The sequence below is a fragment of the Chrysochloris asiatica genome, unplaced genomic scaffold (genome assembly GCF_000296735.1).
Source record: "Chrysochloris asiatica unplaced genomic scaffold, ChrAsi1.0 scaffold00007, whole genome shotgun sequence".
In the NCBI taxonomy this organism is placed as follows: domain Eukaryota; kingdom Metazoa; phylum Chordata; class Mammalia; order Afrosoricida; family Chrysochloridae; genus Chrysochloris; species Chrysochloris asiatica.
The window spans coordinates 5,192,839-5,205,559 of record NW_006408525.1 but is presented as its reverse complement, the minus strand read 5'-3'; the positions used below and the strand labels follow the sequence as shown (position 1 = coordinate 5,205,559).

The following is a 12,721-nucleotide window of genomic DNA, read 5'->3' as shown; positions in this document are numbered from 1 at the left end:
TTGAGTCAGAACTGACTCGCCGGTACTTAATGTTTCCCAAAAGTCCTTTTTGGCAAAATGTATTTATGTTTCTCTCCACTCCTTAGACTTAACTCAAGCTGCCACCATCATTCAATATTCTTCTTCTCTACTTTTTGGTCCTACAAATTCTTTAAAGCTCCGATTACAGCCATTTTCTCTATAACACTTTCCTCAACCTATTCAGATCACCCTGATGTCCCTATTATGACTACATGGATGCGTTATGAAAAACTTTATAGTCTTTTAAGTTACTTTATCATAAACTGTGGCACTGTAGGATAAGCACTGGACTACTAACCTCAAGGCTGGTGATTTAAATCTACCAGTTGCTCCTTGAAAACCCTATACATGGTCACGATGAGTCAGATCTGACAACAATGTCCTCTCACAAAAGAATTTATATTTCTCATTATTCTCCTACCCCCTCAGTACTTATTTAATCTCTATTTAAGGATTCTGCTTAGAACTATTGAAGGGATAAAAACAGAGAGTCCCACTTAAGAGTGCTCATCTTACCATATGCCAGTTCCTATATAAAAAAACCAGGGAAGGCATGGAGGACTTAAAGGGCAGCTATGTATGTAGATGTGGTTCTCACCTAGCTTACCTAGAACTAGGAACAAAAGATATACCATATGCTGAGGACAAGAGTTGGCTCAATGTGTTTCTTAACAATGCAACCCTGAATTATTACTAAACGTGATGCAGGAATAGTGCTCAGCATCCTACCAGTGATGAAAGGCATGGGGACCTTTACCAAAGAATGAAGTTTAAATATACCTTCTTAACAAGTTCTCGCATAGCCAGAAGTTTTCCAGTTTCAGATCCAACAAAGAGAAGTTCTTGTTCTACCGTCTCTACTGCAGAATTCCTGACGGGTGGGGGTGGTGGTGAGAGTTTAGTTTGCAAAAGCCAAAAAAACATTAGTTTGCTTCCCTCCTGAACGTTAAATCAACTTTTCTGCTATCAATTGTTGTTAATGTGCCAAATACAATGCATAGTGACCCTGGACAGAGTTTTCAAAGAGCAGCTGATGAGTTTGAACCAACAACCCTGCAGCATAATTTTTAACATTCTAGTATACTGTGGTCATAAATATTAATATATTTTAAATTATTTACCTATTAAAAATTTTCTAAAGGCAAAATTACTGGATAAAGCAATAACATTTAAATATTTTACATGACTGAACTTAATGACTATGAATAGCTAATTTATAGATCATTTGGAATGAGGTCTATTAAAACTTTATTAACAGAGTCTATGTTGTTCCATCCCTGGTGCTGCAGGAGAAACACTGGACTACTAATTACATGATCAGTGGTTCAAACCCATCAGCTGCTCCTTGGAAACCCTGTACAGGGTTGCTCTGAGTCAGAACCAACTCAAAGGCACTTAAACTGTTGTTAGGTGCCGTCTAGTCTGTTCTGACTCATCAACCCTATGAAACACGGCCAGGTCCCATGTGTCATCCTCACAAGTGTTATGTTTGGGCCCACTGCTGCTGTCACTGTGTCAACCATTTAGTTAAAGGTTTTCCTTTTTATGCTGACCCTCCACTTTATCAAGCATGATGGCCTTCTCCAAGATCTGGTCCTTCCTGACAACGTGTCTAAAGTACAAGAGATGAAGTTTCCCATCCTCGATTCTAAAGAGCATTCTGGCTATACTTCTTCTAAGACAGACTTGTTTGATTTTCTAGCAGTCCATGGTACTTTCAATATTCTTTGATAATTCAAATGCATCGATTCTTCTATGGTTTTCCTTATTCACATGTATATGAGGAGTGACTGACAATACCATGGTTTGACTCAGGCCCACCTTATTCCTCAAAGTGACATCTATGCTAACACTCTAAGGGGTCTTTTTGCAGATTTGCCTAATGTAATGCTGCTCCTCGGAAACCCTACACAGGGTCACTATGGGTCAGAATCGACTCAATGGTACTTAACATGTAGCTTGATTTCTTTTTTTTCGCCAGCAAGCTTACATGCCTGCTCATGTGTTCCCTCTCAGTTTCAGTCCTGAAGGAGGGTTTGTACCAAAGGAACTTGATTATCTGCCTTGATGGCTCCCTGGTGATCAACTTGCTTGCTCTTGTACTAGCCAATCAGACTGCACTTTTTGTTTTTGATTTTTTTTCTGCTGTTCTTTCTTTCAAAGAAGTATCTTCTGTTCCTCTTAGCTGTTCCAGGCTGGTCTACATGTTCTTTCAAATGGGAATGTCCCACTTCAGAAGGTTCTGGATGGGGATCAGGATTCTACCTAAGGTCCTGTACTCTAAAGGCTCCACAAGAAGCCTATTTCACTGGGCAAGTTCTAGAATCCCTTTTAGATATTTCCTTACAAGACGGGCTTATGAAGATGGGCTTACAGGCTTTCGGTAATCAAGTTTGCCGATATTCCTTTCTATCCCACTCAAGTGTCTATTGGTCTGATTTTAATGGATTATTTCAGAAACCCTAAACAGTGTCTCTATAAGTTAGTATTAACATCAACATGATTTGTGGTTGGCAATTTTGTTTTCTTTCAGAGTTTTATGTATGTCATCCCCTTTTCTTCTTGCAAGGTTTCTGCTAAGCCCTTACTTACTTACTCTCACTTTCCTTTGTAGGTACCTTCTAGTTTTTGCTGAGCTGCTCTCAGGAATCTTTGTATTTGGTATTTTAAAGTTTGATTTTATGTTTTAATGATTTTCTTTTGGTGTGTAGCCTGGTTGGAATTTGTTCAACTTGAACGGGTATCTTTCCATCATTCATGATGCTAAGGAAGTTTTCTTTGAAATACTCTTGGGACAATTTTCTCTATTTTTTTTTTTACAGTTCTGGAATTCCAATTATGTATGTTATTCCTCTTCATACTGTCACCAATAAATCTTAGGTTCTCTGGATTTTTTATAATTTTTTTTCATTGTCTTCTAGCAGATGAATATTGAGAGATTTACCTTCCAGCAGCTTTTTACTGATTCAGTTCTACTTCTTTGCCCTGCTCTTTCAATGTATTATCTATTTCTAAAGTCTTAGTATTAATCTTCTGGTTTTCTAATTGCTGTTTTTGTATGGTTGCAAAATGTCAGTTTGTTTTCTGAATTATTCTAAAGTTTTGTCACATTTTCCTTGCTTTCCTCTGTAGTAGTCTCAATCATTCTCTCAAACTGTTGAAGATACTTAAATATCATTCTTCTGAATTCCTTATCAAGTAGTTATACCATTTCTTGTATTATATTTTCTGATTACAGCCAATATTTCTAGAAAATATGATTCTGAACCACTCAGTATCCCCTTGTTCTATTTTAACAACTGCTTCTTGGCATATGTACAGGTTCCTCATACGCACAATGAGGTGTTCACAACGTTATCCATAGTTTGTTATGATCCACACAGTCAAATGCCTTTGCATAGTCAACAAAACACAAGTAAACATCTTTTTCGTATTGTCTATTTTCAGCCAAGATCTGCCTGACGTCAGTATTGACATCCCTTGTTCCATGTTCTTTTCTGGCAGCTCTCTGTGGATGTACTGCTCCAACAGTTTTTGAATTATATCAGCGAAGTTCTACTTATGTGTGATATTAACACTTTGATGATTCCGTATTCTACTGGGTCATGTTTCTTTGGAATGGCACAAACATGGGTCTGTTTCCATTGGTTGGCCAGGTAGATGTCTTCCAAATTTCTTGGTATAGACCAGTGAGCATCTCCAACATAGCATCAATTTGTTGAAACATTTCAACTGGCAATCTATCAATTCTTGGCGCCTCGTTTTTCCTCAATGCTTTCAGTGCAGCTTGGATTTCTTTCAATACCCTCATTTCTTAATCACATGCTACCTACTGAATATCAACCAATTCTTTTCAGTACAAATGACTGAGTATTTTTCCATCTTCTTCTGATGCTTTCTTATCCATCAATATTTTGCCCATAGATCCCTTCATTATTCTAACTCAAGGCTTGAATTTTTTCTTCAGTTCTTTCAATTTGAGAAATGCTGAGTGTGTCCTTTTTTTGTTTTGTTTTTAAACTCCAGGGCATTGCACATGTCATTATAATATTTGTCTTCAGCTGCTTTTTGAAAAAATTTTCTGTTCAGCTCTTTTACTTCATCATTCATGCCAATATCATTAGCATTTTTTTTTTTTTAACTTTGAAATGTAATCCGTATTAAAGGCTGCAGTCTTTGATCTTCACCACTAAGTATTTCAAATACTTTTCGCTCCCAACAAGCAAGGTTATTTCATATGTCTCACCACAGGATATTCATGACGCTTCCTCCAATGTCACATTCTTCTTCATATAATCCAGCTTCTCAGATTATGTGCTCAGCATAAAGACTGAAAAAGTAAGGTAAAAGGATACAATCCTGACGTACACCATTCCCAAATTTAAACCATTCAGCACCCCTTTGTTCTGTTTGAATGACTGCCTCTTGGGCTATGTACATACAGGTTCCTCATGAGCACAAGTAAGTGTTCTGAAATACCCATTCTTCACAATGTTATCCAAAGTCTGTCATGATCCACAATTCTAAAGCCTTTGCATAGTCAATAAAGCATAAACATCTTTCTGGTGTTCTATGTTTTCAGCCAAGATTCATCTAATGTATCAGCAACGATATCACTGATTCTATGTTCTTTCCTAAATTTGGCTTGAATTTCTGGCAGTTCTCTGAAATGAATTGCTGCAACTGTTTTTGAATTATTTTTAGCAAATCTTTCATGGGATATTAATAATGCTATTTAATTTCTACATTCTTTGGACCATCTTTCTTTGAAATGGGCACAAATATGAATCCCTTCCAGTCTACTAGAAGAGAGTCCTGGTGTGGCACTGTGAGTTAATGCTCTGGATTGCAAAATCAATTTGAACTGTAAGGTCGATGGTTCAAGCTCACCAGCTGCTCCTTGGAAACTCTACAAGGTGGCTATGGGTTGGAACTGACTAGACGGCATTTATCAAGAACCAGTCTACTGGATAGGTAGCCATCTTCCAAATATCCTGGCATAGACAAGTAAGCACTTTCAGTATTGCATCTGTTGGTTGAAACATCTCGATTGGTATCCCATCAATTCCTGGAACCTTGTTTTTCACCAATGTTTTCAGTGCAGCTCGGAGTTTTCCTTCAATGCCATCAGTTCTTAATCACATGCTACCTCCTGATAAGGTTGAACATCAACCAATTCTTTTGGGTACAGAGAGACCCTGTGTATTCCTTCCATCTTCTTTTGATGCTTCCAGCATCACTGAATATCTTGTCCATAAAATCCTTCAATATTGCAACTTGAGGCTTGATTTTCTTTTTCTATAGTTGTTTTAGTTTAAGAAATACCAAGTGTGTTTTCTTTTGGTTTTCTAACAACGGGTCTTTGCACATTGCATTATAATAGTTTGTCATTCAAGCTGTCCTTTGAAATTTTCTGTTGAGCTTCTCTATGTTCAAGTGCAAGTTTCAGACTCTCTTCTGGCATCCATTCTGGTCTTTTCTTTCTTTCCTGTTTATTTTGGTCCTGGTGGGCTTATTTCAATTTTCTTCAGCTTCAGCCAGAACTTGCATATGAGCAATTGATGGGTCTGTTCCAGTCAAACTGTGGCTTTACTTTGGCTAATGATAGCTAGCTTGCTTTTCCAGTTTCTTCTCACATATGAAATCAACTTCATTCTTGTCCTGGTGTGTGTGGCACTCTGGGCTAATGTGCTGGACTGGACTGCAAAGTCGGTTGGTTTGAACTGCAAGGTCAGCGGTTCAAACAAAACTGCTGCTCCTTGGAAACCCCAGACAGGGTTGCTATGGGTTGGAACTAACTAGATGGCACTTAACAACACTACAAATTCCATCTGGTGAGGTCCACATGTATAGTCAGTTTACGTTGTTGAAAAGGTATTTGATTTGCAATGCAAATTTCTATTGGTCTTGCAAAATTCTATCATGTTATTTCCAGTATTATTTCTATCACCAAAGCATAATTTTTCCAATGGATCCATCTTCTTTTCAACTTCTGAATTCCAATCACCATCAATTATCAGTGTTATCTTGATTATATGTTTGATCAATTTCAGACTGAAGAAATTGATAGAATTCTTCAATTTCATCATCTCTGGCTTTAGTCGTTGGTATGCAAATTTGAGTAACAGTTGCATTGATTGGTTTTCCTTGTAGGATATTATCCTATCAGACAGCATTGTATTTCAAGATAAATCTTATAATGTTCTTTGTGATGTAAGTGAAACCATTCTCTTTAATTTGTTGTTCTTGGCTTAGTAAACCACATAATTATCTGATAAACATGGCCAGCACCAGTGTATTTCAGCTCACTAATGCCTAGGACATCAATCTTTATGCATTCCATTCTATTTTTGATGACTTAAAATTTTCCTAGACTCATACTTGGTACATTTCATGTTTTTATTATTGAGTATTCATGTTTATCATTTGTATGGGTTGCATAATACTTTATTAAAATTTCCATAATCACTTTTTTTTTTACCAGAGAACATTTATTTAAGCAAGCCTTAGTGGTGTAGTGGTTAAAGCTTTTGGCTGCTAACCAAAAGGTAAGTGGTTCAAACCCATCAGGAAAAAGATGAGGCAGTATGCATCTATAAAGATTTATAGCTTTGGAAACCCTATGTGGCAGTTCTTCCCTGACCTATAAGTTAGAATTCACTCAAAGGCAGTGGCTTTTTCAGTTTTCTATGTGGTGCTAGTTAAGCCATCATGAAGCTAACTCCTCTGGATGGCCACAAGCCTTAGGTCATAGTTTCTGTGTGGGAAAGGTCATCTACTAGTATGAGCTTAGGTGTTAAGTATCCTCGAGTCAGGTTCCCACCCACAGCAACCCTGTATAGGGTTTCCAAGGAGCAGCTGGTAAACTTCAACCATAGGCCTCTTGGTTCAAGTAACCAATAGTGCCACACCAGGAATCCAAAAGTACGAATTGTTGTTGTTGTTAAGTGATGTCAAGTCGGTGCTGACCCATAGCGATCCTGTATAGGGTTTCCGAGGAGCAGCTGGTAAACTTCAACCGTAGGCCTTTTGGTTCAAGTAACCAATAGTGCCACACCAGGAATCCAAAAGTACGATTTGTTGTTGGTGTTAAGTGATGTCAAGTCGGTGCTGACCCATAGCAACCCTGTATAGGGTTTACGAGGAGCAGCTGGTGAGCTTGAACTGCCGACCTTGTAGTTCAAATGGCTTTGCAGTCTGGCGCATTAACCCACAGCACCAAACCAGGACTTCAAAAGTATGATAGGGATACTAAAATGATAATTTTAGAAGCTCTCTTAGAATTCAGAACAGAGGATTCCTATTCAATGTTGACTTAAAAGAATATGATTCTATCAGTAAAATTCTCTCCCTACTAATTTCAGGCCAAGCAATCTACCACCTTCAGTGTAAAATACTGACTTATAATTAAAGAAAAAAGCAGTGAAACAATGTGGAAGAACAATTACCTTGCTCCAATGGATACAGTAATGACATTGTCCAGGTTGAGTTTGCACCACTGCTCAACATCATATGCAAAAGTGGCACTGAACATAGCTCTCCTGATCTTGTGGGATGTGCATGCCAGGAAAATGGATGCCAGCTGGTCTCTGAACCCAGTTTTTCCATCTTCAAACAATTTGTCTGATTCATCCACTATGAGCCACTCAACACTAAGAAGTAACAAAGCAACTTGAGGATAACGAACTAGCAGATCCAAGAAAAATTAAATGGTAAGGACACACGAGGAAGTCAGACCATGATTCTACTCTCAGATTTATTTTATCATAACAGAAAGAAGCGTAAGAAAAATAAGGAGAAAGGTAAACCTCAAAGATATGACATTCCAATCAGCAATAACAGAAACTCATATACACCTTTTGAACTCTACTGTCATTGTGGAGATGTGAAAGGTCTGTGGAATTCTGCACTAACTCCTTATAAATACATGTAACTTTTTCCAGGTCTGTTCTTTTCCTACGGATTTAATAAAAACCCTTATTCTCAAGACCATCACTGACTACAAGTTGCCAGATAGCAAGCTCTAAGGAGTAATTAAGATAATAAAAAATTAAAGATAAAATATAATCAAATGGAAAACAAACATAAAGGACATGAAAATATTCTCTGTACCTTGTTAGGTCTATTCCTGGAGGATCTTGCTTTAATAAATAAATCAGTCGATTTGGAGTGGTCACAAGAATATCTATAGAAAAAACAAATGGTGCAAATTGCAAAAACAAGAGTTAATCTTGACCTCGGAAATTCATCTTCCTTGAATTTCAGTTAATAACTTAAAGTGGGAAGGGGAAGGAGTGGTAATACTCACTAACCCAACAACAAAATTCTTCCTTATTAGTAAGCTTAATATATGAAGGAGCTTTAAAATGTTATTTGAAAAATTCCATTCTTTTAATTCCATTTTCCATTAAGTTGTTGAAGCCTCATTTGATTTTTTAAATTGATCATAGCACAAACTGCTGTATCCCTATTCTCATTTTATTATTTTTAAACTGCCTTCTCAATTTAGAGAAGCAAGAACATTATAATTCAGCAGTTTGGTTTTTAAACTTTTTTTTTATTTTGCAGAAAAACCCTCTTTAAATGAACCTTTACTCAGAAGTTCAAGGTAAGACAAGTAAAAGTACATCCTCTGTTCTCTGGAGGACATAAAGATAGGGAAGTTAGCCATTCATTGTTAGAGTATTGCCTAGGGTTTCACGTGGCAACTTGAGAAAACCAGTGATTTAAAGGAAGGTGTCATAGATTCAATTGTGTCCACCTAAAATATGTGTCATGATTGTCAGTGGTTTGGCAGTTACGTAATTTTAAATAACTAAATTCTGAAGGGCTGTCTTTTAGGATGTTTAACAGAATCTCTAGCCTCCACCTAGTAGTAGAAGCCACAGCTCCCCTCACTAAAGATGACAATGAAAAATTTTGTAAATATTGACAAATGTCTCCAAGATAGCAGGAAGTCAAAGATGAATCTAGTAAAGAATCGGTGGTCTACATTAACAGAGCTACTGGGTAGGAGCAAGAAGAGGGGAAGGAGTGCTTCTTTTAGCTCCTCTAAAAATCAAACCAATTATACAGAGGACTGCACTTAGGTGGCTGTTAGTATACCTGCAATTTCCGAATCTCTTACATGTCCAAGAATGAATTGCTTACCAAACTTCTTAGATGATTTAGGTCCAAATTTTTTGGCTGCCACTGCTGCTTTGTGAATCATGTGTATCCTGAATCCTGTTCCTTCAGAGATTTTTAGTAACTCTCGGTGAATCTAAAAACGAAAATAATAAAAACAGTAGCTGCTTAGGTACATGGATAAGAGACATAACCTTTTTACTTATTAACAAAATCAACTGACCCATGAATTTTTGAAATTAAACCTGCAATAATCATCTGAAGATTAATCTGGAATTTTAACAATCAAAACTTCAATGTCTAATAAGATTTGGTAGTCTTGTTAAGCCTAGTAAACTAGTTCTAAGAGACTTTTTACAAACATTTCTTTAGTTTGCCATATAGTCATTTTAGAACACAACAAAATTATAAGCCAATTATCATACTTCATACTTAAGCATATTGGGAGGGTGGAGGAGAACTGTGGTTTTAATTTCTCAAAAACTGCGGTAAGGTTTCATCTTACTAGGTGATAAAAATAAGTTTTAGAGCTTATATTATAGTGGCCTTTCAGCTTCAATGATCTTAAGAGCAGTTTCCAAGAAGTGTGTTAGTACCATCATCTTTTAGAAAATTATGGAAGTGCTTAAGACATGCTCAGATGCAGTAGGATATATATGACAGAAATGAAGATTGTGCTTTTTTTCAGACCTTTTTATTAGATCACTGAACACTCAAAAGCTGTAAGTCATACCTGACTGGCAAGTTCTCTTGTTGGTGATATAATCAGAGCCCTGAAGCCTTTATTTGTGGGTTGTTTCAGCTGCATTAAAATGGGAATGCTAAAAGCCAGAGTCTTTCCAGATCCAGTAGGAGCAGAAGCCAGGAGTTCTCGACCCTAAAAACATGAGTATAATACATACAAGAAGTGCCTACATTTTTCATAGCCTAGTCAAAAAATGCTGTCAGCCACAGAAATGACAGAATTATAATAAATCTAATCATTCAAGTCCCCATGTGCTTTTAAAACTTACACACATCACTGCTTTTCTAACACCTCCCACCCCTACCACCACCCCCCCAAAGGAGCTTCTGGGCACTGCCACTTAGGTCCATCTATATAACCTGAACCGAGTAAACAATATGCTGATGCTGTTAAGTATTGTGGAGTCGGTTCCAACTCATAGTGAACATGCAAGTGTATAGAGACCAAAGTTTATTATTGGCTACTGAGGGTGAGCAATAGGGAGGGGGAAGTGGAAGACACTGCATAGGGGACATAGAGCTTCCGTTAAGGGTGACAGAAAAAAACTTGGAAACGTGATGACTGAACAACATGATGAACATTATTAATGTCAGTGAACTATACAAATGAAGTAAGTTAAAATGACAGGTAGTTGTCACATATATTTTTACCCCTCCCAAATCACACACACAAAAGTGGCTATGACTGAGCAACAATCATTTAAAAGTGACAGTCTTCAAATAGTCACTGAGACTTTTAAAGCTTTAAGCTAAAGTCAAGACAGAATTTTATAGTATCATTCAAATATGCAAATGTGTTATCATTTTAGTTCCTGAAGAATGAGAAGGACTAGTATGGATGAAAAGGTAACTCACACCCTTTGATTACCAAAACTCGAGACCATCTTGGTTATATGGGGGGTAAATTTCTCATCTCTACAAAGTTTTTTTAAGTTTACTTCTAAAATCAATAGGTTAACGGATAGCTAAATTGTGCTATAATCATACAATGTAAAACTTTCAGCAATAAAAAGTTAACAAGCTACTAACATATGCAATGCGGATGAAACTTTTAAAACATTATGCAGAGCAAAAGACAAAAATTAAATAGTGAATAACATATTATCATTTATATGAAATTCTAGAAGCAAAACATTTGGGGACAGAAATCACAACACTGGCTGCCTCTGGGTGCTCCTGAGTGAGGTTTGAATTAAATAAAGCACACGAGAATTTTCTGGGACTCTAACAATGCTCTAAAGAATCCTGGTAGCACAGTGGGCTAACCATCCGGCTGTTAACCAAAAGATCAGCAGTTCAAACTCACCATTCATTCTGTAGGGGGAAAATGTTGCTGTCTGCTCCTCTAAAGATTTACGGTCTTGTAAACCCTACAGAGCAGTTTTGCACAGTCCTATATAGAGTCGCTGAGTCAGAATCAACTTGATGGGAGTGAGTTTGGGTTTCTTTTTTTGTTTGGGAATGTACTATATCTTCATTAGGGTGGTCACTACATTGCTGAAACTCGCTGAACAGTGTACTTAAAACTTATGCCCTTTTCTGTATGTAAATTTATTTCAATAGTAAAAAGAAATAGGAAACACTGGTTACCTAAAACGAGGAGGCAATAAAGGCACGAAGTGACTGGCTTACAAGGTTTCAAGAGGGAGCTTAATTTAAGAGTGTGGGGGGGAAGAAATAGTCCCCACTGAATAGTTTTCATCTTGTCTAGATGGGTCTGGTTAAAATAGATGGGGATAAGATTCTTAGGATTCAATAGTGAGTAATTGTTGTCACGACTAATTGCCACTGTCACAACTGTCAATGTAGAAGTTTTGTAACAAAAATGGGGGAGCAGTTAATTTTATAGTCCAGAAACAGAGGACCCTAGGACCACCAAGGGAGAAGAGCACAAAGTAGAATGCAGGACCTTATCCAGAGAAGCAGCAACACCAGAGACAGAGGCAGAGATGAGGACATGGAGACAGGGAGCGGCTGAGGACTCTAGATTCATGGGAAGAGAGGGACTAAGAGGTGGTGGTCATGAGGCAGACTTGCAGAATGTGCCCTTTGGTGGTATAATTATATATGCCTGAATGTTTTTCTATTTAAAGAAAGAGCTAAAGTGAATAGAGAGAAATACTGTTAATGGATGGTACATGGAGAGGAATGTAATCATTGTGATGAAATGTATGATTTGTTGAATGTAAAACTGATATGCCCTGTAAACTTTCACTCAATCCACAATAAAAACTTAAAGAAAAAACCAAACACAAAAAACCTCTATAGAACACAGCTCTACCTGCACAGATGGGGGTCACTGTTAGTTGGAATAAACTTGATAACAATTAACAAGAGTAGGTATAATGCTGCTGGATGGGAAAATGAACTTTACAATGAAGTAATCAGGAAAGTCAGCATTCTTTCAAAGGGTCACATGATTGTAAACCCCAAAACACTGTTATTAAGTGTATCCAACTTATAGTGGGGTGTAGTTATTCTTTATACCTTGTATAGAAGCAGGATGTCCTATCTTTCTCTTGTGGAGCAGTTTGTTTGTTTAAACTATTGGCCTTTGGTTAGCATTTGGGCCTTTAAACTACTGTATCATGAGGGGCTCTTTATATACTTGCCAGTCACATGGATATCAGGGGCACTGATATGGCACCAGTGTTAGTTCTGTACACTTTTACTCTCTAGCTCTCCATCACTCAGTGCTTGAAAAGGATTCTATGCAAATAGATATCTCTCTGAAAATTAGTTGGAATCAGTTGTTTCTCAGGGTCTTCTCAGATATTAGCCTATGTCAGTAACATACTTACTCCCTAAGTAGAATCATTGCTAGCAAGAA

General features: G+C 37.3%; 1 protein-coding gene across 1 annotated transcript in view; it reads right to left on the bottom strand.

The window, feature by feature from the left end:
* Nucleotides 1-12,721, bottom strand: part of DDX52 (DEAD (Asp-Glu-Ala-Asp) box polypeptide 52) — a 32,494-nt gene that overhangs the window by 7,574 nt on the left and 12,199 nt on the right. The window contains exons 5-10 of the mRNA XM_006833626.1: nucleotides 9,881-10,024; nucleotides 9,172-9,283; nucleotides 8,134-8,206; nucleotides 7,470-7,673; nucleotides 802-892; nucleotides 538-550 (exon numbers count right to left, since the gene is read on the bottom strand). Coding sequence (XP_006833689.1) covers nucleotides 538-550; nucleotides 802-892; nucleotides 7,470-7,673; nucleotides 8,134-8,206; nucleotides 9,172-9,283; nucleotides 9,881-10,024 — 637 coding nt within the window. The remainder of the gene's footprint in view (nucleotides 1-537; nucleotides 551-801; nucleotides 893-7,469; nucleotides 7,674-8,133; nucleotides 8,207-9,171; nucleotides 9,284-9,880; nucleotides 10,025-12,721) is intronic.